Here is a 22,748-nt window from a genome sequence, read left to right as displayed (position 1 = left end):
TTTGTCATGATTTAAAAATTGATGTAAAGGGTCTTCCTTTCTTTTTGCCAATGATAAAGTGGGAGAAAGAGTTGCTAATGTGCTATCTTGAATTGATGTAAAGGGTCATTTCAAAGAGAAATTAGCTAGCTTACACAAGTAAGAAAATGCAAAAACTTGCTTACCTTCTTGCACATCTAAAGAGAAGATGCAAATATAACACTTGCAAATTGTTTGCTTGCCTCATGTAAAACATTGTCTTTTGCTAGTTTAGCATTTTGCTAAAGAAGCAAAAATGACACTTCTCAAAAGAGAAGAAAGAGATTGCTATCTTGAACATTACCAAGGAGTGCTATCTTGCCTATCTCAAGAAGCAAAAAAGTTAACTTGCACATTTAGCGAAACTTATATTTCAAGAAGCAAGAGTTGCTTTCTTGCACATCTCAAAATTGCTAGCTTGCGTGTCTTAAAATGTTAAAAAACTTTTGCTAGCTTGTATATTATAAACTTGCTATCATACTACCATGTATATCTATGATGATAGTAAATTTGCATGATGATAAAAATGGATATTATGTTTTTCATGCAATGAGTTGAACTTGTATATCACAAACACTTGATTGTGGTGCTTCTCCTTTTTGTTGATGACAAAGGGAGAGAAGTATGTTGATTATATGTCATGATTTTATCATGACATGTTGCTTGGATTTTTGAATCCAAGAGTTTCTATCAATATGATATATTGATAGGGGGAGTTTATTTAAACTCCGGGAGTTAAGGTTAACTCCGTCGTCGATTGGTTGTCATCATCAAAAAGGGGAAGATTGTTGAATCTCGGATTTTGATGATGAAACCAATCAATATGTGTTTATATTTTAATCTGTGTTTTGAGTGACGTAGGATGCTTCGATCAGGGTGAGACAATTAAAGCAGGAAAATCATATTGGGCTTGAGGAACATGTCAGAAGATTGGACGTCGGGCCGGTAGATCGGTCGACGTATCGATAGAAGGCTTCGAGCCGTGGATTCGGGCATCGGGCCAAGAAGAGCAGACATTTCGCTAATGATATCGGAGTGGCGGAGTCAACTGGCCGATTGGACAATAGGCCGCAGGAGATGACGATGCGCCGAAGAATCGGACGAAACATCGAGGGACCAATGACATGCCGGACAACTTGATTAGATGCTTAGGATTAATTGTCTAGATTGAAGTATGTTTTACATATGCAGGATTAACGACGATAGCATGAAGACATAAAGCAAGTTTACCAGAGTCAAGTTCGATGGGTGTTCGAGAGTCCGCCGAAAGTTCGAAGAATCGTCGGAAGTGCTATCGGAACCAACCGAGAAAGAATCGGGGACTTGCCGAAGTTTTCGGAAGTCTGTCGGAGGTTCATGGAGATCACCGAGAAGGTTTGGATACTTACCAAAGACTCGTTGAACTCGCCATAAGATCGGGAGCCTGCTGGGAGTCCGTCGGAAGAAACCCGAGGGTGTATCGGAAGTCCGTCGGAAGTTCGCTAGAAAGCTCACCGGTAGGAAACTCGATGTTGTCGGTTAAAAATTTGCTTAGGGCTATGTCTTAATTTCATAGTTTGCATATAATTTGGGTTAGGATTAAGGGTTAATCCTATAACCTGGTTAGGGTCTAAGTGGGCCCGAGTTTGGACTAGTTTGGGCTAAGTTTGGAGCCCAACCAGTGAGCTGGAACAGTCCAAATAGTGGCACTGCCAGTACACTGTCAGTGTCAGACATTGATAGGCGGTGGCACCGCCATTAACAGGCGGTGGCACCGCCAGCATTGGGAAACCCAAAAGCAATTTAAATTTAGAGCCCAAATTTGAATCCTCTTAAGGCCTATAAATACTCCTCAATTCTTAGCAGAGAAAACACATTTTTGGAAGTTAGAAATTGAGAAAAAGCTTTAGCAAAGTCTTGTTTTCAATAGCTTAAGTGTTCACCTCCCTCTTTCTCTTTGAAAAATCTGTAAGAGTATGAACCATTCGTAAAAAGATTGTAAGAGGGGTATTTGGTCATTCCCCTTTAAAGTGATTTGTTAGTGGAAGTTGGGAGCCTCATCAAAGAAGGCTTTGTAAGTGGATGTAAGTCATTTGACCGAACCACTTTAAATTACGGTGTTCCTTGAATGTGTGAGTGTTTAACTTTCTAAAACATTTATTTACTTAGCAGCAAACTTTTGATTTTCATCTACTTCCTCGAGCTATTTTTACTAAGTCAACCTTCGTCGAATCGAAATCTCTACACATTTATGAAATCAATTTCAAACTTACAAGTTTCAATCCACTGCAATAATTCACCCCCCTCCTCTTAGTGCCGCTCCGATCCTAACAAAACAGACTTGAATAAATCAAACTAGTTTAGAATTTCTTTGAATCAATCTAAACTGATCAAATATGATTCGATGCAATCAATATTTTGGTCTAACTCAAATAAAATAAGAGTAATAAACTAGACTACATAATATTAGGTTAGGTTGAGCTAATCTATGGATTAGTCATGTGCGCTACACGTAGATTGTGTATTCACAATACCAAATTGGGTTAGCTCAAAACTCATGGATTGATCATGTGTACCACGTATGATTGCCTATGTTAGGCTAGGTTGAGTTAACTAACGAGTTGGGGCCTAACCAGGTTAGGTCTAACCTACTGGTGAGCCTGGCTTGTTAGATGGGCTTAATCTACGAGCTGTGGCCTAGCCTACGGATTGCTGATTTATCTTAACTCAAATTCTAGCTAATTCCCTTAATTTTTAAATTATGACATCATCGAATTATAATCAAAGTATTTATTCATTAGTATTTAGTCATTAAAACATAATAAATAGTAGCAGATTAAAATAATAAAATTGCATATATGTTAATCAAGTTTTATTTAAATCTATTAGAAATCATACATCTAAAATAAAAATTTTATAATCTACATATGCCATAAATAATTATCATATATTTTAATCACAAAATAAAATTTTAAATTTTTAAAGGGATAAGAGAAAATTTTAGAAACTTCATATAATGTAAATAATTATAACATGTTTTAATCCAACAATAAAATTTTAGACATTTACAAGAATAGAAAAAAATTTAGAAACCACATATAATATGAATAATTATAATATATTTTAATTTAAAAATAAAATTTTAGACATTTAAAAAAATTAAAAAAATATTTTTCAAGAAAAGTAGGGAACCTATCTCTCCTCAACATGTTATAACTCCTCGCTCCTCCTATTGTTAAGCTTAGTTTAGTAAGAATGGAGGAGAGAAATCCCTCCCCTTAGGAGATGAACCCTCCATATAAGATAAGATTTTTTATTTTTATATTTATTTAATCTTTTTAAATATTAATAGAAATGATGTCATCCTACTTGAAATATTGAATAGTTATTTTCTAAATAACATTATGCCTAAATAGTTCTTTTCTAACTCCAAGATGTCTTTAAAATTTCACTAGTGATCCTGTTATACTATTTTTGAGTTGGCCCCAAAACTAATATAAATGATACATGAGCTTATGTTTTTGAACCAAATGTTTAAGATAGCATTTTCACCTATTTAGAAGCTTCAATGTTAAAGAACATCCCATGGATGGATCGTATTTTGGTAAAAAAGATTAAAAAAAGAGAAATTAGATAAATTCCAAACTGTTCATATGCTGAAAATATCAAAAAAATTCTAAAATAGAAAAATATCATATATGTTCATTAATTCAATTGTCTTGAGAATTGTACTATATTTTGATTAGGATTTGACACAATTATATTTTTTTTGAGTTGACTCCGATGTAAGTGATGCAAGTGTTTTCTGGACCAACATTTTAAAATATGTATCTCCCTATTAGAACTTCAAATGTCAAATGTTAAAAAACTATGCATCATATTTTGGTAAAAAATAAAAAAATTAAATAAATTAAAAAATTTCAAACTGTTCAGATGCTGAAAAATATTTATAATAGAAAAATATCATATATGTTAATCTGTGTGTCATTCAATGATGTCCTATAGGACTATATGTTAAAAAATATCATCTATGTTAAAATTATTTTAGGACATATATGTCTTAAAAATTTCATCATGTTTTGACTTGGATTTCACGCACTTATATTATTTTTAAGTTGATCCAAAAAGAATGTAAGTGTGTCAAGGGCCAGGGTATTGTAGACTGAATTTTTATGATAAGTCTCCTATTTATTTAGATGCGCAAATGTTAAAAGAACATGTCATGGATACATCATATTTTTGGTTAAAATAAAAAAAATAAAAATTAAAAGAATTTAGATTGTTCCGATGCTAAAAAATAAAAAATAAAATATCTAAAATATAAAATATATCACATATATCTATCTGTGTGTTATTCAATAGTATCCTAAAGATTTTGATAAGGATTTGCCCACTTACATTATTTTTTTAGTTAACTTAAAAATAGTGTAAGTGAGTGAAGGGCTAGAGTATTTTAGACCAAATCTTAAGATAGATATTCTAGCTATTTAGAAGTTCAAGTGTTAAAAAATATCTCAGATATATTATATTTTGGTAAAAATTTAAAAATAGAGAAATTAAAAAATTGAAACAGTTGAGATGCCAAAAACTCTAAAAAATATAAATATAAATAAATAAATAAATAAATAAATAAATAAATAAATAAATAAATATATATATATATATATATATATATATATATATATATATATATATATATCTCTCTCTCTCTCTCTCTCTCTCTCCATCCGAGTGCCATTCAATGGCGTCGTAAAAGTTTTATTAAATTTGTTACATTCAATGGTGCCATTCAATGTTTTTGAGTTGACATTAAGAAATAGTATAATTAGGTCAATGACTTAGCCTTTTTTAGTTCAATTTTTTAAAAATATGATGTTTCAAAGAAATATTTGTTTTTTGACATTGGAGCTTTTATATAGGTAGGAAGCCTATTCCAAAAATTTAATCCAAAAAACCAATGTCTTGAATCACTTATATTATTTGAATTAAAAAAATAAAAAATAATGTAACTATGTCTTAACCTAGTCAAAACAAGATGAAACTTTTAGAAAATATTTGGGACAAATTTAACTTTTTAAAAGACAAAATTAGTAATTTTTTTTTAAAAGTTAAAAAGAAAAATAATTATCATATAGACATTTCAAATTTATTTTAGTTTTTTAGATATTTAAAAAATTATTACATTTTTACTTTTAAAATATATAAAATATATAATAATATTCTTTATTTTATAGTTAATAAAATTTATATTTAAATTTATTATTTAATTATAGTATATTTTAATATTTATTTATAATATAATATATATTTATTATTTTAATATATATATATATATTATTTATTATAATTTATTTTAAGCCAATTGAAGTTTTAGACTGATTCACTAGTTCAATTATATATGTTGATTTATTAAAAAAATAAAGAGAGAAGATCTTATTTTTTGAAAAATATAAACATATCGAGCCCTCTGTACATATTTTTAGAAATGCGGCACTCTATATGAAAAGTTTTTAAAAAGAGGAATTATTGGGCTTCTATTAGCCCGAGCATTATGGTTGGTCTGCGTACAAAATAACCCGACTCAGAATCATTTGCCTTCTTCCCACATGAGGAAACATCGCAACGTAAACCGATTCCGTGGAGCATTAGAAACAAAAGTCGTACCCCACCTGCGGCGGAGAAAGAAGATCGCAGAAATCGAGCGGAGGGTTTCGAGGCTCCGTCTCCGTTCTCTCTCTCAGCCGGTCGCTGCGAAGTGGAGCTAGGGTTTGGTCCGACCCTCCAGGTGCGTGTTCCTTCCTTCCCCTTCCCCTGTTCCCGGTCTGAGATCCTGGATCCTGTGTAATATGAAATGGGGACTTCTTTGGATCTTCTCTCCTCTTGTGTTGTTAGATTCATGAGCTTTAGCCACATTAGGAATTTGGTTGTCGGGTCTCGTTGTTTTTCGTGCTTTTAGACGTTCTTAGTTGGAATATTTGTTCCAAAATTTCGATTTTTTACCCGAGTGTTTTTCGCTGAAAGGGGGGACATCGGTCGTATTTTTTCGTCTTTTGTGTTGTTAGAACATGGAGTTTAGTCCAAATCTAGAGTTTTGTATTCAATTTTGTAGCTCTCGTGCCTTTTAGGGTGTTTTCCTTTGGATATTTTTGTGCTAAAGTTTCTATTTTTATCTTAGGCTTTGTGGAATCCGTTGATCCTTTCTGCAGCTGGGCCAATTATATAAGCATAAGTTCTTTTGTGCATGTGCAACAGTACCTTCACTATGGATATCCTTTTATTTTGCAGTTTCAACTGGCTTGAAATTACAATGGCTATGATCGATGAGCCACTCTATCCAATCGCTATCTTGATAGACGAGTTGAAAAATGAAGACATTCAGCTGCGCTTAAATTCCATTCGCAGGTTATCTACCATTGCACGGGCTCTTGGCGAAGAAAGAACTAGAAAAGAATTGATTCCTTTTCTTTGTGAAAATAATGATGATGATGACGAAGTGCTTCTTGCCATGGCTGAGGAGTTGGGCGTGTTCATTCCATACGTTGGTGGGATACAACATGCTCATGTCTTGCTCCCTCCACTGGAAACTTTATGTACTGTGGAAGAAACTTGTGTTAGGGACAAGGCTGTTGAATCTCTTTGTCGGATTGGAGCTCAGATGAAGGAAAGTGATCTGGTAGAGTGGTTCATTCCCTTAGTAAAGGTCAGACAAAGGGGAACTATCTTTTTTTGCTTTCTATTTAAAACTTTTTTATGAACATATTGATTTAATCCTGTTCAAGTATTAGATATCATGTTCACCAGAATCTTATAGCAGGACCCAAACTTCTAACTTTCTGACTGCTACATTGCACCTTAACCGCTAGTATGTCTTCTCGTAGACATATTTGTTTTGCTAGTGCTTCATTGACTTTAATCTTCTTACGATTTTGCCTTCATCTTATCTGTTTTGTTGAGTTTGATCTTTTATTGTGCATGATTTTTATACGAAAGAAACTTGACACTCATTTCTTTTCCTTTTATGCTGTATAACTCAAAAAATATTCCTGTTCTGACTTCAGGTTTCAAATTACCATTCTTGGTTACCACTATCAATGATTATTGAAGTATCAACACCCAAAACTTTTTCAGCCAGTTCTTGATGTATGATAATGTGAACAAGTTATAAGTAAATGTATTCCTGAAGGATTTTTGGAAAGTCAGGTTGCTTTGCATGAGGATCTACTAATTCTAGAATTTGCAATTTTCTAACAATTTCCTTTTTTGTTATGGAGAATACAGTTAACTAGTTTTAATTCGGGCTTGGTTGAAACTAATCCGGACTATTATTGTCATTTTTATTTTTGGCTTCTCTAGAAAACATTTGTTGCTTACTTGCTTATTGAAAGATAACTATTATACTATAATGTGCTAGATCTTGGCAGAATTTAAGGTTTTAAAGCTTGATGTAAAAAAAAAGCAAAAATCATTTGCTTAATTCAAGCACATAATTATTCAAATCATTCATGAGAAGCTAGTAGTTTGGATATAAAACAGTGGGTTCTCTAATTTTGCATATCATGTCCTTTATGACCTGAGAGATCAGGATTTGAATCTTGAAAGTAGCATTTCGAAATATAGAGGTAAGGCTACGCACATTAACCATTCTTGTACCCCACATTGGTGAGAATCTTATGCGCCAGGTTTGTCATCTTTTTATGATGTTTATTATCTAATTGGGAAAGTTTTAGTAATTTGACAATCATGCAAGTTAATTTGAAGTTTTCACTGACTACTTTCATAGTTATTTGATCAAATGTGACATCAGCATGAATATTTGATGCTGTGGACTCTCTATTTTGTTCAAAATGTTTATGTAAACTGCACTGTTCTTGAAATGGGTAACATATAGCTTGGATTCAGGCATGATGAAGTTGATGCCCTGTTGGCAGGTCTAAGTCTTGTTTACAAATTCAGATCAATAGAACCTAGCTTTACTTTTATTTTTGGTTAATATTTTAATTAATAAAAGTGCAACTTCTTGTTATTGAGGAACTCTATGCCCGTGGTCATGTGATTACATTTTTGTAGGAAAATGGTAATTTTGGCATATCCTGCTTGAACTGATCACTTCTAACTTTGAAAAGCCGAAAATGGTAATTAGATCTGATTGTTGAAAGAATGACTGATGTGAGAACTTGTACTTTTAACTGTTTATGGCTAGACTTTTGCCTTGTGGTTGCCTACTTATGTTGATTTCTCTTTTCAGCTGGACTTATGCTTTGTCGCTACCTACTTGTCTTAATTTATTTTAGATTCTTGTTTACCTAATCATTATCTTTGTTCATGCTTTCATATATGTTTTTCAGAGATTAGCAGCAGGTGAGTGGTTTACTGCTAGGGTCTCGTCTTGCGGACTGTTTCATATTGCTTATCCAAGTGCAACAGAGCTGTTGAAGACAGAGCTGAGGTCTATGTATGGGCACTTGTGTCAAGATGATATGCCTATGGTTAGGAGGTCTGCTGCATCAAATCTTGGGAAATTTGCTGCTACAGTTGAACCAAACACTCTAAAGACAGATGTCATGTCTATATTTGATGATTTAACACTGGATGGTATTCAAATTTATTGTTTTTAGAGAAACTTGCTACTTCTCCAATACTTGTTTGATTCTTTTTTTTGCCTGTTTGATTTTTTGCCTCATTGATTGAACATACAGGCTTGTTAACTTGCTTTTCTATGGCAGATTTTTTCCTTTTGATAATTGATATGATTCTAATATTCCTGCACTACCTTGTCCGTATTTAGAAGATTCCATACTTGCATCTGTTATCATATTGATTCCATATCTATCAATTCCTTGATCAGGTGTAAATATTAGTTTTAATTTAAAAAGAGTATTGTCTGTTTGCATACACCCACTTGGAAAAAGCAATTTGCTGAAATTAAGACAACCCGTCTTTGATTGATCAAGCATTGTCTGTGTTTCACTGGGCTAGACATTTGTTTACTTCTCTTGATCAAACACTACTTGAGCATATTACTGAATTTAGATGTTAGTGTTCTCTTTATTTTTTCCTTTTCAAACTTGAGAGTTATGGAAGAAAATAGACGATAGAGAATTAGACACGAGTACTGCTCATTTCATTGACGATGGTATATGTCGAAGCCAAACCATATATGTCCCAGCTAAAGAAATTCACCATTAATGGACCTAATCAAAGTAGGCAATACCGAATGTTACTGTCCGGTACGGGCGGTATGTACCGGTCCGACGGCATACCGGTACGCGGACCGCTCGCTACGGGGCGGAACGAAAAAAATAATAAAATAATAAAATAAATAAATATATATATATATATATATATATATATATATATATATATATATATATATATATATATATATATATATATATATATATATATATATATATATATATATATATATATATATATATATATATATATATATATATATGCGACGTTGCTAACGAGGCGACGTCGCTTTCGTACCATACCGAGCGAACGTCGAAACTCCGGTACGGTACGAAATTGCAGACCTTGGATCTAATACTAATTAAGCTTTTGAAAATGTAAATTGACACCTAAAACAAAGATTAATGGAAGAAATGTAGTCATGATCCAACATTTAATGTAAATTGACACAAAGATTGTCTGCTTCAACAATTAATGTACCGGTACTATAACGAACGGTTGTCGCGCACCCGCAACAACTTCGTTCAACGAATTGTTCGTCACTTTTGTATACTTATACAGATGTTTGGCAGCATATTTTGTGTGTTTTTGCTTGTAAAAATGTAAGCTCGAACAGTTCGCAGCGCTGCAGTGCGATCGCTCGTCGCGCTAGGCAAAATTGCCCCAAAATGGCTCCATTTTCATGTGCCACGGTCTGTTTTTTGTAGACCACAACCGCACACGAAATGTCAGCCATCTCAGCACCCTGAAACCCCTTGGGTGGCACTAGGAGGGATGGGGCTTGGGGGTAGTGTCGGGCGTTGAACAATCTTCACAAGTTCGTACGTTAACCTAACGGGAACTTGCCTTCACGCCTGACACCCGATGAGTAGTTGTTTGCGAACTTGCAACTATTCGTTCAACCTTCTAAAGTCCTTGTTTTCTCCTTCCTCTCTTGCACTCAAGGTGCTCGCTGAATTGCTTATAAAGCTTCCCTCTTTGCGAGACGTTAGGACTTGTCCGTTGCTCATTTTCAAACTAATCAACTTGCTATTTCATAGGTCCTTCGAACTTGTACGAGGTTGCAACTAGGCTGACCCTTTGCGAACGCATATATCGCAAGGGCGCTTCATGACTTAGGCAATCTCAGCTAAGTCCGAGATGTTAGCAGCTTAGCGCAAGGGTGCTTCACGACTTAGGCAACTCCAGCTAAGTCCATGTGACATGGGAGTGCCTAATTTGCTACAATTAGCTCGTGTGAATCTTGCTTATCCTATGGTATTTTCTACAGCCCACAATGTTGTTTCATAGCCTTTAACCTAGCCCACTCAAATATGACAACTTATGAGTATATTCCTTAGACAAAGTTAAAGCTGTTTTAAGGTGCTTTTCTTCATGACCAAGGAATGCATTAAAGGGTTAGTTACTAGTTGTAAAATACTTAATTTCGTAATTCCCTATGTATGAAGGGTTATTTCATGCACTAGTACTTATTTTGGTGTTTTAGGGTTAGAAAGGAGTTTAGGAACTGATGATATTAGAAGAAGTTCTCTTGGAGTTCTCTCTTAAACTCTGTATCTCTTGAATGTTTCCTTGAGTGGTGAGTATTTTGTTTTCAGTTCTGTATCATTGTTTATTATCCTTAGGGTGGTGAACTTTTTGTATCTCTTTGTGATTTTAAACTTGGTGGTGAGCTATTTTTCGATTTTATTAAGGTATCATCATGAGTTCGTTCCTTTTCTATCCGAAAAGCTTATTCCAGCAAATACAATTGTACTATCAGCTTTCTTTCAAAATCTATTCTGCATTACCCTTGTATCAGTTTGGTCTCAGAGCTAAAGGTTAGAGAGCACGGTAAGGCGGAATGGAAAAGATGTAATTGGTGAAGGTAGCGACCATGAAGATGATGTTGAGTCCTTGAGGCTGCAACTACGAAGATTGCTACATAGTCTACAAGAAAAAAATGAAATCATTGAAGAACTTCGAAGTAGAAACAACCAGCATGAAGATGATGCCTAAAAGTATATTTCTGATGATGATACACCTCCTCACTCAAGGGAGTCGGGAAGATTTCGAGCAAGGCCTGGAGTCCAAGATGAGTGACAGAATAAATACAACCTAAGATTGGATATTCCGGAATTTGAAGGTAAAATCAATGTTGATGACTTTATTGATTGACTTAATACAGTGGAAAGAATATTCGATTTTCATAAACCACCAGAACAAAAGAAGGTAAAGCTTGTGACACTCAAACTCAGACGACATGCATCTTTTTAGTGGGAAAATATGAAGAAGCAAAAAGAACGTGAGGGGAAGAGTAAGATCGTAACGTAGGAGAAAATGAAAAAGGGAGTTGAAGAGGAAATACTTACCTGATAACTATAGGCAAGAGATCTTTCTCAAAATCTATGATTTCAAGCAAAAAGATCTTAGTGTGGAAGAGTATGCAGTAGAGTTTAATAATCTCATGTTAAAAGGAGAGCTTGTGGAACCAGAAGAGCAAACCATTGCAAGATACTTAGGAGGTTTAAAATATAAGATTGCTAAAATGATTTAAATGATATGAGCAAGCTGGCTTTAAAAGTTGAAAAACAATTAAAGTTTGAAAAGAGTTCTCGGTACGAGTCAAAAGAAGGCTATACGAAAGGAGGAAATTCCAAGCGTACTCTCCAAACTAAGGTGGGTATCAAAGGTGCAAGACAAGGGTAAAGGATCTGCTGGTAGCAAACACCTAATTCTTTTACCCCAAGTGGTTGAAAATGCTTCAAATGTTATGGTTTTGGGCATATTGCTTCAGATTGTCCAAATAAGAGGATTGTTACTTTGGTTGAAGTTCATAGTGATGGAGAAGAAGATGAAGCCAACGACGAACCAAAATATGATGATGATGAGGAAGAGGTTACTTATGCCGATCATGGTTTATCTATTGTGTTATAACGTAGTTTACAAGTGTCCTGTGTGGTTGAGGATGAAAGTTGGGTGAGAAAGAACATGTTGGACTCAATCCCTCATCCACATCCTTACCAATTATACTGGCTGCAAAAAGGAAATGACATCAAGGTAATTAAAAGATGTTTAGTTTCGTTTTCTATTGGCAAGCATTATAAAGATGAAATATGGTGTGATGTTGCATCCTATGGATGCTTGTCATTTACTATTGGGTAGACCTTGACATTAAGATAGGAGGGTGTTGTATGATGGCTACAAACATACTTATTCTTTTAAGGTGAATGAAAAAAAGATTATTTTAGCTCCATTACAACCTTCTGAAATCAGTGCACCAAAGAAGGAAGTTAGTTCTTTTATGTCCTATGGTGAATGCAAGGGAGAATTAGAAAGGGGTGGTCATGTTTTGGCTCTAGTACTAGTAGAGGAGAATGAACAACACAAGGAGACACTAGCAATCATGAAACTAATCCTGCAGGAGTTTCAAGATGTTGTACCGGAAGAGATTCCACATGACTTTCCACCTTTGAGAGACATTCAGCATTATATTGATCTTATTTCGAGGGTTATTCTACCTAATAAAGCAGCATACAGAATGAGTCCCAAGGAGCATGAAGAATTTCAAAGGCAAGTGGATGAGTTGGTAAAAAGGGAGTTAATTCCGAAGAGCATGAGTCCTTGTGCGGTTCCAGCCTTGTTGGTGCCTAAGAAGGATGGTTCTTGGAGAATGTGTGGATAGTTGCGCCATCAACAAAATCACAATTGATTATCGTTTTCCCATTCCAAGGTTAGATGATTTATTTGATCAATTGTGTGGTGCTTCTATTTTATCTAAAATTGATTTGAGGAGCGGCTATCACCAGACAAGAACGAGGCCTAGAGATGAGTGGAAAACAACATTTAAAACTAGAGAAGGCTTATATGAATGGTTGGTTATGCCATTTGGGCTATCTAATGCTCTTAGAACTTTCATGAGATTTATTAATCATATACTTAAGCTATACATTGGGACTTTTGTTGTGGTTTACTTTGATGACATATTGGTGTACAATAAGAGTGAAGAGGAGCATATGAATCATCTTAACGAGATATTTTTTATTTTGAGACAATAAAAGCTTTATGCTAATATGAAGAAGTGTGATTTTTTTACTCCTAGTGTGGTGTTTTTGGGATATGTTGTTTCGAAAAATAGAATTATGATGGGTCAAAGTAAGGTAGAAGCGATTCTTAGTTGGCCAACACCTGCTTCATTGCATGATTTGAGAAGTTTCCATGGCTTAACTTCCTTTTACAGAAGATTCATCAAGGGTTTCAGTTTTATTGTTACTTTAATCACTGAATATCTGAAAGATAATAAATTTAAATGGACTAGTGAGGCTAATGATGCTTTTGAGCTATTAAAAAGAAAGGTGACCGAAGCTCCTATCTTAGTACTACCTAATTTTGACAAAGTGTTTGAGATTGAATGTGATGCCTCTAATGTGGGAATTGGTGCTGTTTTGAGTTAAGACGGAAAGCCCATTACTTTGTTTAGTGAGAAGCTGAATGATACAAGAAGGTGTTATTCCACCTATGATAAGGAGTTCATTATTATTTATCAAGCTATATCTCATTGGAGTCAATATCTTCTTGCCAAGCTATTTGTCCTATATTCTGATCATGAGGCATTGAAGTTCATTAATCACTAGTACAAGCCAAACAAGAGGCACACAGCTTGGGTGGAGTTATTGCAATCTTATAACTTTACAATCAAGCACAAATTTAGTGTTCAAAACGTAGTTGCTGATGTATTGAGCAGAAAGCATTCTTTATTATTAGCAATGGAAGTCAAAGTGGTTAGATTTGAGACATTCAAATATCTTTATGAGAATGATGTAGATTTCGGTTCAATATAACAGAATTACAAATCAGGTTTTTTTCAACAATTTTCTATCTTTGATGGTTTTCTTTTTCGAGCTAATACCTTGTGTGCTCCATCTTGTTCTTTGAGACAAGTAATTTTAGCTGAAGCTCATGGTGATTTTTTGGGAGGACATATGGCAAAAACAATGTTGAGTGTGTCATATGGCAAAAACAAGAAGTAAAAATTCTGGTTTGTACACTCCATTGCCAGTGCCTAATGCTCTATGGGAGGAAGTGAGTTTTGATTTCGTTTTGGGACTGCCAAGAACTCAAAGGAACAAAGATTCTATCATTGATTGTTGTTGACAGATTTTCAAAGATGTCTCACTCTGTTCTCTACAACAAATCAAACGATGCATCCCATATTGTTGATTTGTATTTCAAGGAGATTGTCAGATTGTATGATATTCCAAGAACTATGGTGTCTGATCGAGATTCAAAATTTCTTAGTCATTTTTAGAGAACTCTTTGGAGGAAGTTGGGTACTTCTTTGAATTTCAGCAGCTCATATCATCCACAAACCGATAGGCAAATTGAGGTAACAAACAGAAGCTTGGGAAACTTGCTTAGAAGTTATGTTGGCAAGAACATTAAGCAATAAGATCTCATTCTTCTACAAATTGAGTTTTCCTACAATCATTCCATGCATCATAGCATTGGTAAGAGTCCTTTTGAGGTTGTTTATGGTGCTAATCTCACTGGTCCTTTGGATTTAGTCTCTCATTTTACAACTAAGCAATTTAATGGAGATGCTGATGAGAGGGCTAAGCAGATAAAGAAGCTACATGAGGGTGTTAAAGTAACTATTGAAAAACAAAACGAGAGGTACATGCAAGTTGCCAATAAACATAGAAAACACATGGAGTTTAATGTAGGTGATTTGGTCTGGATTCATCTAAGGAAGGAGAGGTTTTTACCAGGCACATTTGGGAAATTGAAACAAAAGGTTGATGGTCCATTCAAGGTGTTTAAGATAATTGGCAAGAATGCTTATGAGATCGAGCTACCTGAAGATTATGGAGTGTCCCCAACATTCAATGTGACTGATTTAAGTCCTTATCATAATCATGTTGATGAAACAAATGAGGATTATGATGATGAAACAAATGAGGACTTGAGGACAAGTCTTTTTCAACCAGAGGAGATTGACACGGGAGTGCATAATTTGCTACAATCAACTAGTGTGGATCTTGTTTATCCTATGGTATTTTCTACAGCCCACAATGGTGTCTCATAGCCTTTAACCCAACCCACTCAAATATGACAACTTATGAGTATATTCCTTAGACAAAGTTAATGCTTTTTTAAGGTGCTTTTCTTTATGACCAATGAACGTATTAAAGGGTTAGTTACCAGTTGTAAAATACTTAATTTCGTAATTCTATATGCATGAAGGGTTGTTTCATGCACTATTACTTATTTTGGTGTTTTAGGGTTAGAAAGGAGTTTAGGAACTGATGATATTGGAAGAAGTTCTCTGGAGTTCTCTCTTAAACTTTGTATCTCTTGGATGCTTCCTGGAGTGGTGAATCTTTTGTTTTTAGTTCTGTATTCGTGTTTATTATCCTTAGGATGGTGAACTTTTTGTATCCCTTTGTGATTTTAAACTTGGTGGTGAGCTATTTTTCGATTTTATTAAAGTATTATCGTGAGTTTGTTCTTTTTCTATCCGAAAAACTTATTCCAAAAAGTACAATTGTACTATCGGCTTTCTATTCAAAATCCATTTCGCATTACCCTGGTGTCACTGTGACTTTGCTGCAAGGGTGCCTCACGACTTAGGCAATTCCAGTTAAGTCCGTGACATTGTGGTATCAGAGCAGGCAAGCAATTCGAGCAAGTAGCGAAGAAACTTTGCAATCTCGCCATGGCAAAACATCGTGGCGAATCGAGCAAGACAGGGTAAGCCGAACCATTGCCCTAAGCAGCCGTAGGTGGGTTGCAAGTGCAAACTCGCTCTCATGCTGTTGGAGCCACTTAGGAGGAGCGCAATAACGAACGTGACGAGCGAGAAGTTGGCTGCTCTCCGCGAACAGAGGAGGCGCAATCTGGAGCACTAACCGAGAAAAAGAACCACAAAGAGAGACTCACAACGGCAGAAACCCGCCTAGATGTTTTGAAAGCGAGCTTGGAGGAACTCTACCAAGGCCAACGAAGGCTTCTTGGGGTAGAGAGCTTGCAAGAAGAAGCTAATCTCGAATTTACAAGGTTGAGTCCCTAGTCGGTCAACCGATGGAAGACACCAAAGACTCCGTGCAACATTTGCACGAAGTCGTGACGTAACTTACTTCCAAAGTGACATTGCTCACAAGGGCACTAAATGCGGGAGGGAGCAACACCCGCGTTGCACTGCCACAAAACTTGAGGGCACTTGAGCCTCATTGCTATGGGGGTGCCAGGGACGCAAAGGAGGTCGTGAATTTCTTATTTGACATGGACCAGTATTTTTGAGCTACAAGGCCCAATTCTGAAGATACCAAAGTTTCGATAGCAACTATGTACTTGAATGAGGATGCAAAACTTTGGTGGTGAACCCGTTGGGAGGAGATCCAACAAGGTCGGTGTCGAGTGGACACAAAGGAGGACTTGAAGTGGGTGTTGATAACTTAATTCCTACCCGAGAATACTGAGTTCGTTGCAAGGAGGAAGCTGAGACAACTCTGCCAAAGTACTTCTATTCGGGATTACGTGAACTAATTTTTTGCACTGATGCTAGGCATACAGGACATGTCCGAAAAGGATAAGCTGTTTATCTTCCTCGATAGCCTGAAGCCGTCGGCACAATAGGAACTGCATCGAAGGAATGTCACCGATGTGATTGGGGCAATTGTGGTTGTGAAAAGGCTCACTGACTTTGTTTTCTCGGAGGGCTCAGGGAAAAAGAAACAATCTTTAGGAAATCACCCACCGAAATATTCTCGAGGGAAGGAGTCTAGCAGCGAATAGAGGAAGAAGAGTTCCCACAAAGGGCTAAACTCAAAAGGCAAGGCCCCAAAACCTAGTGGATACTTCTTGTGTAGAGGACCGCACATGGTGAGGGAGTGCCCACAGAAACAAGCACTCAACACCTTAACAGCTTCAATCCAGCCTCCCAAATCGGACAAGGGCAAGGCCGTCGCTCTTAGTTCAAGTAGTTCAGAATCTAACAACGACGATGAGGAGTAGCAAGTTGTTGAATGTATCGTGGGGTCAAGTGAGGGAGAACATGAAGGCAAAGCCACAAAAAGCAGGGAGTAGCAAGTTGATGTACATGGACATCAAGCTTAATGGCCAAACAACCCGTGCAATGGTGGACATGTGCGTTACCCACAACTTTATTGTCGACCGAGAAGCAAAGCAACTTGGGCTGATCTTGGAGAAGAACTCAAGTCGGATGAAGGCGGTGAAGTTGGAGGCCAAGCGGATATTCGGGCTAGCAACGGGAGTCCCCATCAAGATCGGAACATGGTGCGGGAGCACAAACATGATGGCGGTGCCATTGGACGACTTTTAAGTGCTTCTCGGAATGGAGTTCATCCGCATGGCGAAGTTAGTGCTAATGTCATTCCTAAACTCCCTATGTCTGATGGGAGGTGACGACTCCTGTGAGGTTCCTGTCTCTCGGAGAGGAACCAAGGACCCCCAACAAATATCGACATTACAACTGAAGAAAGGGACACGAAAAGAAGAATTAACCTTCGTGGCTGCTGTGAAGCTGGAGCCACTCGACGGGGAGGCCATTTATGAACCTACTATGGTGGTGAATGTTCTGAAGGAGTTCACAGACGTTATGCCACCTGAGTTGTCGAAAACTCTGTCGCCACGCAGAGGCGTGGATCATCATATTGAGCTGGAGCCGGGAGTACAGCCTCTAGTGAGACCACCATATTGCATGACCCCTCTAGAGTTGGCAAAGCTCAGAAAGCAGTTAGACGAACTGCTAAGCGGTGGTCTCATATGTAATTCCAAAGCACCATTCAGAGGTTCAGTTCTCTTCTAAAAGAAACAAGATAGGAGCTTCCGACTATGCGTCGACTATCAGGCCCTCAACAAGGTGGCAGTGAAGAATAAGTATCCCATCCCGCGCATCGCGGACTTTTTCGACCAATTGGACAAAGCAAAGTATTTCTTCAAACCCGGCCTTCAGTCGGGGTACTAGCAAGTGCGCATTACTGAAGTTAACGAAGCGAAGACTACCTGTGTGACCAGGTATGGAGCGTTTGAGTTCTTGGTGATGCCTTTCAGCTTAACCAACGCTCCGGCTACATTCTGCACTTTTATGAACCAACTATTCAAGGAGTATTTGGATAAGTTTGTGGTCGCCTACTTGGACGATATCATTGTCTACAGCCAAACGCTTGAGGAGTATGTTGAGCACCTTCGGACAATTTTCAAGGTTCTTAGGGAGAACTTTTTGTTCGTGAAAAGGGAGAAGTGCTACTTTACTCAGACGAAGATCTTATTCTTGGGGTATTGAATCAGGGATGGTTCCATTCGGATTGACAAATCAAAGGTGCAAGCTGTTGCGGAATAGCGAACTCCAAAGAAGGTGCCGGAGCTAAGATCCTTTGTTTCGTCAACTATTATCGACGCTTCATAGCAGGGTATTCGAAGTGCGCAGCTCTACTGACGGAGTTACTGAAGGAGCAACCTTGGAGATGGTCCGACAAATGTGAAGCGACATTCCAAGATCTAAAGGCTGCTGTGTTGGAAGAACCGGTATTCAAATTGTTACTATTGGAAGCCCTTTGAAGTCCATACAGATGTTTTAGACTTCGCTATTGAGGGAGTACTCATGCAGGAGGGTCACCTAGTAGCTTACGAGAGCCACAAGCTCAATGAGACCGAGCGACAATATCCGATGCACGAGAAGGAGATGACAGCGGTGGTCCATTGTCTACGAGTTTGGCGGCACTACATTCTCAAATCGCGATTTGTGCTGAGGACGAACAACATCGTGTTGAGTTACTTCTAAACTCAAAATAAACTCTCTCCAAAGCAAGCATGATGGTAGGACTTCCTGGCTGAGTTTGATAGGGCAATGAAGTATAAGCCCGGAAGAGCAAATGTTGTGGACGATGCATTGAGCCGGAAAGTGGAGCCGGTGAATGCAATGCATTTGGAGGGCAAAGGCTAAGCAAGTCAGTTGCACTCTAAATTCCTTTCCAAGATTAGGGATGGACTGTACAGTGATCCTTAGGCAGTAACCTTGATGCAACTAATCAAAGAAGGCAAGACACAATGATTTTGGATCCAGGAGGGACTTGTCTACACAAAAGAGAATAGGGTTTATGTTCCTCGAGTGGACAATTTGAGGAGTGAACTCTTGAGAGAGTATCACAATTCCCTTTGGGTTGGATATCTAGGCATTCACGAACATTAGCTCTCGTGGAGAGGGCCTTCTACTGGCTGAAGATGAGGACTGATGTGGAGGAATATGTTTGAACATACCGTACTTGCCAACAAGATAAGGTGGAGCAGCGGAAGTCGGTGAGACTTTTGGAGCCGTTGCTCGTACCAAAAAGGCTATGAGAGAGCATTTCCTTGGACTTCATATCAAGCTTGCTATTAGTAGGGGGACTCGGATCAATACTCGTGGTGGTCGATCGATTTTCGTAGTATAGAACATTCATTGCCGCACCCCTACATTGTTCAGTAGAGGAGGCGGCCAAGTTGATGATGAAGAATGTGGTGAAGTATTAGGGAGTACCGCACAATATCATTAGTGATCGAGATGCTCGGTTCTTGGGACGATTTTGTACCGAGCTATTCAAATTGCTAGGGTCTAAGTTATACTTCTCTACAAGCCTCCACCCTCAGACGGATGGCCAAACTAAAAGTTTAAACTCGCTCCTTGAGCAATATCTTCGACACTACGTGAGTGCCAACCAACGAGATTGGGTGAAGTTGTTGGATATAGCCCAATTCTATTATAACTTGTAACAGAGCTTTGCGTCCAACAAGAGCCCCTTCGAGATTATTACAAGACAACAACTGTCGACTTCTCACACCTTGGCTATCGATTATACTGGGAGTAGTCCGTCAGCATATCACTTTGCAAAAGAATGACATTGAAATGCGGATATTGTGTGGGTTTACTTGGAGAAGGCGGTCAAAAAGATGAAGAAGTGGGTAGACTTGGGAAGGCGACCGCAGGAGTTCAAAGTTAATGATTTGGTGTTGGTGAAGCTCCAACCAACGTCACTCGAGTTCTTTAGGCACAAAGTGCACAAAGGATTAGTGCATAAGTATGAAGGGCCCTTCCCAATTATCAGGAGGGTGGGCAATGTCTCCTACAAGTTGCAATTGCCAACGTGGCTCAAAATTCATAATGTTTTTCACGGTAGCAACTTGAAAGTCTACCACTCAGATCCGCAATATGCTTCCCGAAGTGTTCCAACTTGGCTATCCCTCACCAGAGCCTTATACGAGAAGCGAGTTGAAACCATTTTAGTGGATTGTTAGACGAAACTACCCAACGGAGCTGAGCAGACCGAGTACTTGGTGAAGTGGCGAAAGCTTCCCCGAACCGAAGCAAATTAGGAGCCCGAAGACTCCCAATGACATGAAGAAGCAGCTATCAAAGCCTACCAGCAAGCGTCGACGAGGGCATCGATAGTTTAAGTGGGGGAGAATGTCACGAATGGTCGTCGCACACCTACAACAACTTCGTTCAAAGAACCGTTCGTCGCTTTTGCATACTTGTACAGATGCTTGGCAGCAAGTTTTGTCTTGGTTTTGTGTGTTTTTGCTTGTAAAAATGTAAGCTTAAATAGTTCGCAGCGCTGTAGTGCGGTCGCTTGTCATGCCAGGCAAAATTGCCCTAAAATAGTTTCGTTTTCATGTGCCACGGCTTGTTTTTTGCAGACTGTAGCCGTACACGAAATGTCAACCTTCTCAACACCCTGGAACCCCCCGGGTGGCACCAGAGGGGATGGGGCTTTGGGGTAGTGTCGGGCGTTGAACAATCTTCACAAGTTCGCATGTTAACTTGATGGGAACTTGCCTTCGCGCCCGACACCCTCTGAACAGTTGTTTGCGGACTTGCAACTGTTCGTTCAACCTTCTAAAGTTCTTGTTTTCTTCTACCTCTTTTTTTTCTCTTGCACTCAAGATGCTTGCTGAATTGCTTGTAAAGCTTCCCTCTTCGTGAGACGTCGGGACTTGTCCGTCGCCTATTTTCAAACTAATCAACTTGCTGTTTTATAGGTCCTTCGGGACCTGTACGAGGTTGCAACTAGGTTTTCTCTTTGTGGACGCATATATCGCAAGGGTGCTTCATGACTTAGGCAATCCCAGTTAAGTCCGAGAAGTTGGTGTAAGGATGCTTCATGACTTAGGCAACTCTAGCTAAGTCCATGACTTTACTGCAAGGGTGCCTCACGACTTAGAAAATTCCAGCTAAATCCGTGACAATACACACCAGATTTATTACTCTACAACATTTGGAATTGAGAATCATGTGTTATTAAATAGAGCCTTGATACAACAGTGAGTTTCTTCATTGTATACTGCACTAATCGGTTCCAGTTGGAAAATAGGTGCCTAGCATGTGGAGAAGGTTATTGCCTTCTTCTCTTCATGTCGTGAGCACCTGTAGTGGTCTGACTTATGTTTGTGACCTTGGTAAAATTATTAAGTTTAGGACTTTTCAGTGAAGGTAGCAACTGAGGCCCTTCCTATTGTTGACACCTTGGTGAATATGTTGGCATCTTGGAACTTGTCGTGACCAAATCCAAAGTCTTCAAGCTAGGCTGCCTTGGTGGTTGGGCAAAGAAAATATATTTTTTATGAGATTCAATAGTTGTAGAATAGAGAACAGAATATTTTAGAAAATACAATAGAAGATAAAACTACTAGACTCACCATCCACTCAAGGTTTTAACTCTCAGAAATGGAGGTCTCTCTCCTCTATACAATGGAATAATATCATCAGAAAAAGAATGTGATATCACACCACTCACACAATATGTGGGAAAAAAGAATTCTTTATTCATTCATTTACCGATTGAGGTCCCAATTATAATCTCTCTCCTCCTCTTTACTCCCCTTTTTATATAGCTTTGGGCTTTAAATCTCATAATGCATAGCATACTCTTGGCCTAGCCCAGCCTGCTGAAATTTGGAGCTTGCCTGTTATAATTTGTAGGAAGTGCAAATTTGAGATTGTGAACCATTTCTTGAGCTGTAGTTGTCTTTTCGTGCACCAATTACTTGTTGTGATGGTCTTATTGTCTGGCCTTTTTATCATCTGAATATAGGTTCTATATCATTATTATCATAGTTTAAATGTTAGCATAATCTAATCTTCTATTCTTTGATTCAAAGTAATCAATAGCCAATAAATTCTTGTATTATTTTGTCTAAGTTTATTTCAGTTACATCTCATCATGTCAGATCAAGATTCAGTGCGCTTGTTGGCTGTTGAGGGTTGTGCTGCTCTTGGGAATTTGCTGGAACCGCAGGATTGTGCATCTCATATTCTTCCAGTGATTGTTAATTTCTCACAGGTATATATGCTTTGTTTCAGGATCATTTGTTCTCTCTCTCTCTCTCTCTCTCTCTTTGTGTGTTTGTTTTCTGTCCTGTCCAATGCTTTCTGCTGTTTGGAGACCCTTCTTTCTAGTTCTTCTAATTGTTTCTCAATGCTGTCTGCTGTTTGGAGACCCTTCTTTCAAATTCTTCTAATTCTTCTAATTGTTTCTTTTATGAACTTCTTTTCACTAACTTGATAGCACATTTTCGAGATA

General features: G+C 37.6%; 1 protein-coding gene across 1 annotated transcript in view; it reads left to right on the top strand.

Moving 5' to 3' along the window:
* Window positions 1-5,596: 5,596 nt before the first annotated feature.
* The window catches only part of LOC103999708 (serine/threonine-protein phosphatase 2A 65 kDa regulatory subunit A beta isoform), a 30,866-nt gene continuing 13,714 nt past the window's right edge, over window positions 5,597-22,748 (top strand). Inside the window, exons 1-4 of the mRNA XM_065085675.1 lie at window positions 5,597-5,782; window positions 6,283-6,697; window positions 8,343-8,589; window positions 22,396-22,508. Of these exons, the coding sequence (XP_064941747.1) occupies window positions 6,305-6,697; window positions 8,343-8,589; window positions 22,396-22,508 (753 nt within the window). The 5' untranslated portion in view covers window positions 5,597-5,782; window positions 6,283-6,304. The remainder of the gene's footprint in view (window positions 5,783-6,282; window positions 6,698-8,342; window positions 8,590-22,395; window positions 22,509-22,748) is intronic.

Source organism: Musa acuminata, chromosome BXJ1-10, assembly GCF_036884655.1.
Source record: "Musa acuminata AAA Group cultivar baxijiao chromosome BXJ1-10, Cavendish_Baxijiao_AAA, whole genome shotgun sequence".
Taxonomy (NCBI): domain Eukaryota; kingdom Viridiplantae; phylum Streptophyta; class Magnoliopsida; order Zingiberales; family Musaceae; genus Musa; species Musa acuminata.
This window is presented reverse-complemented; position numbering and strand designations above follow the sequence as displayed.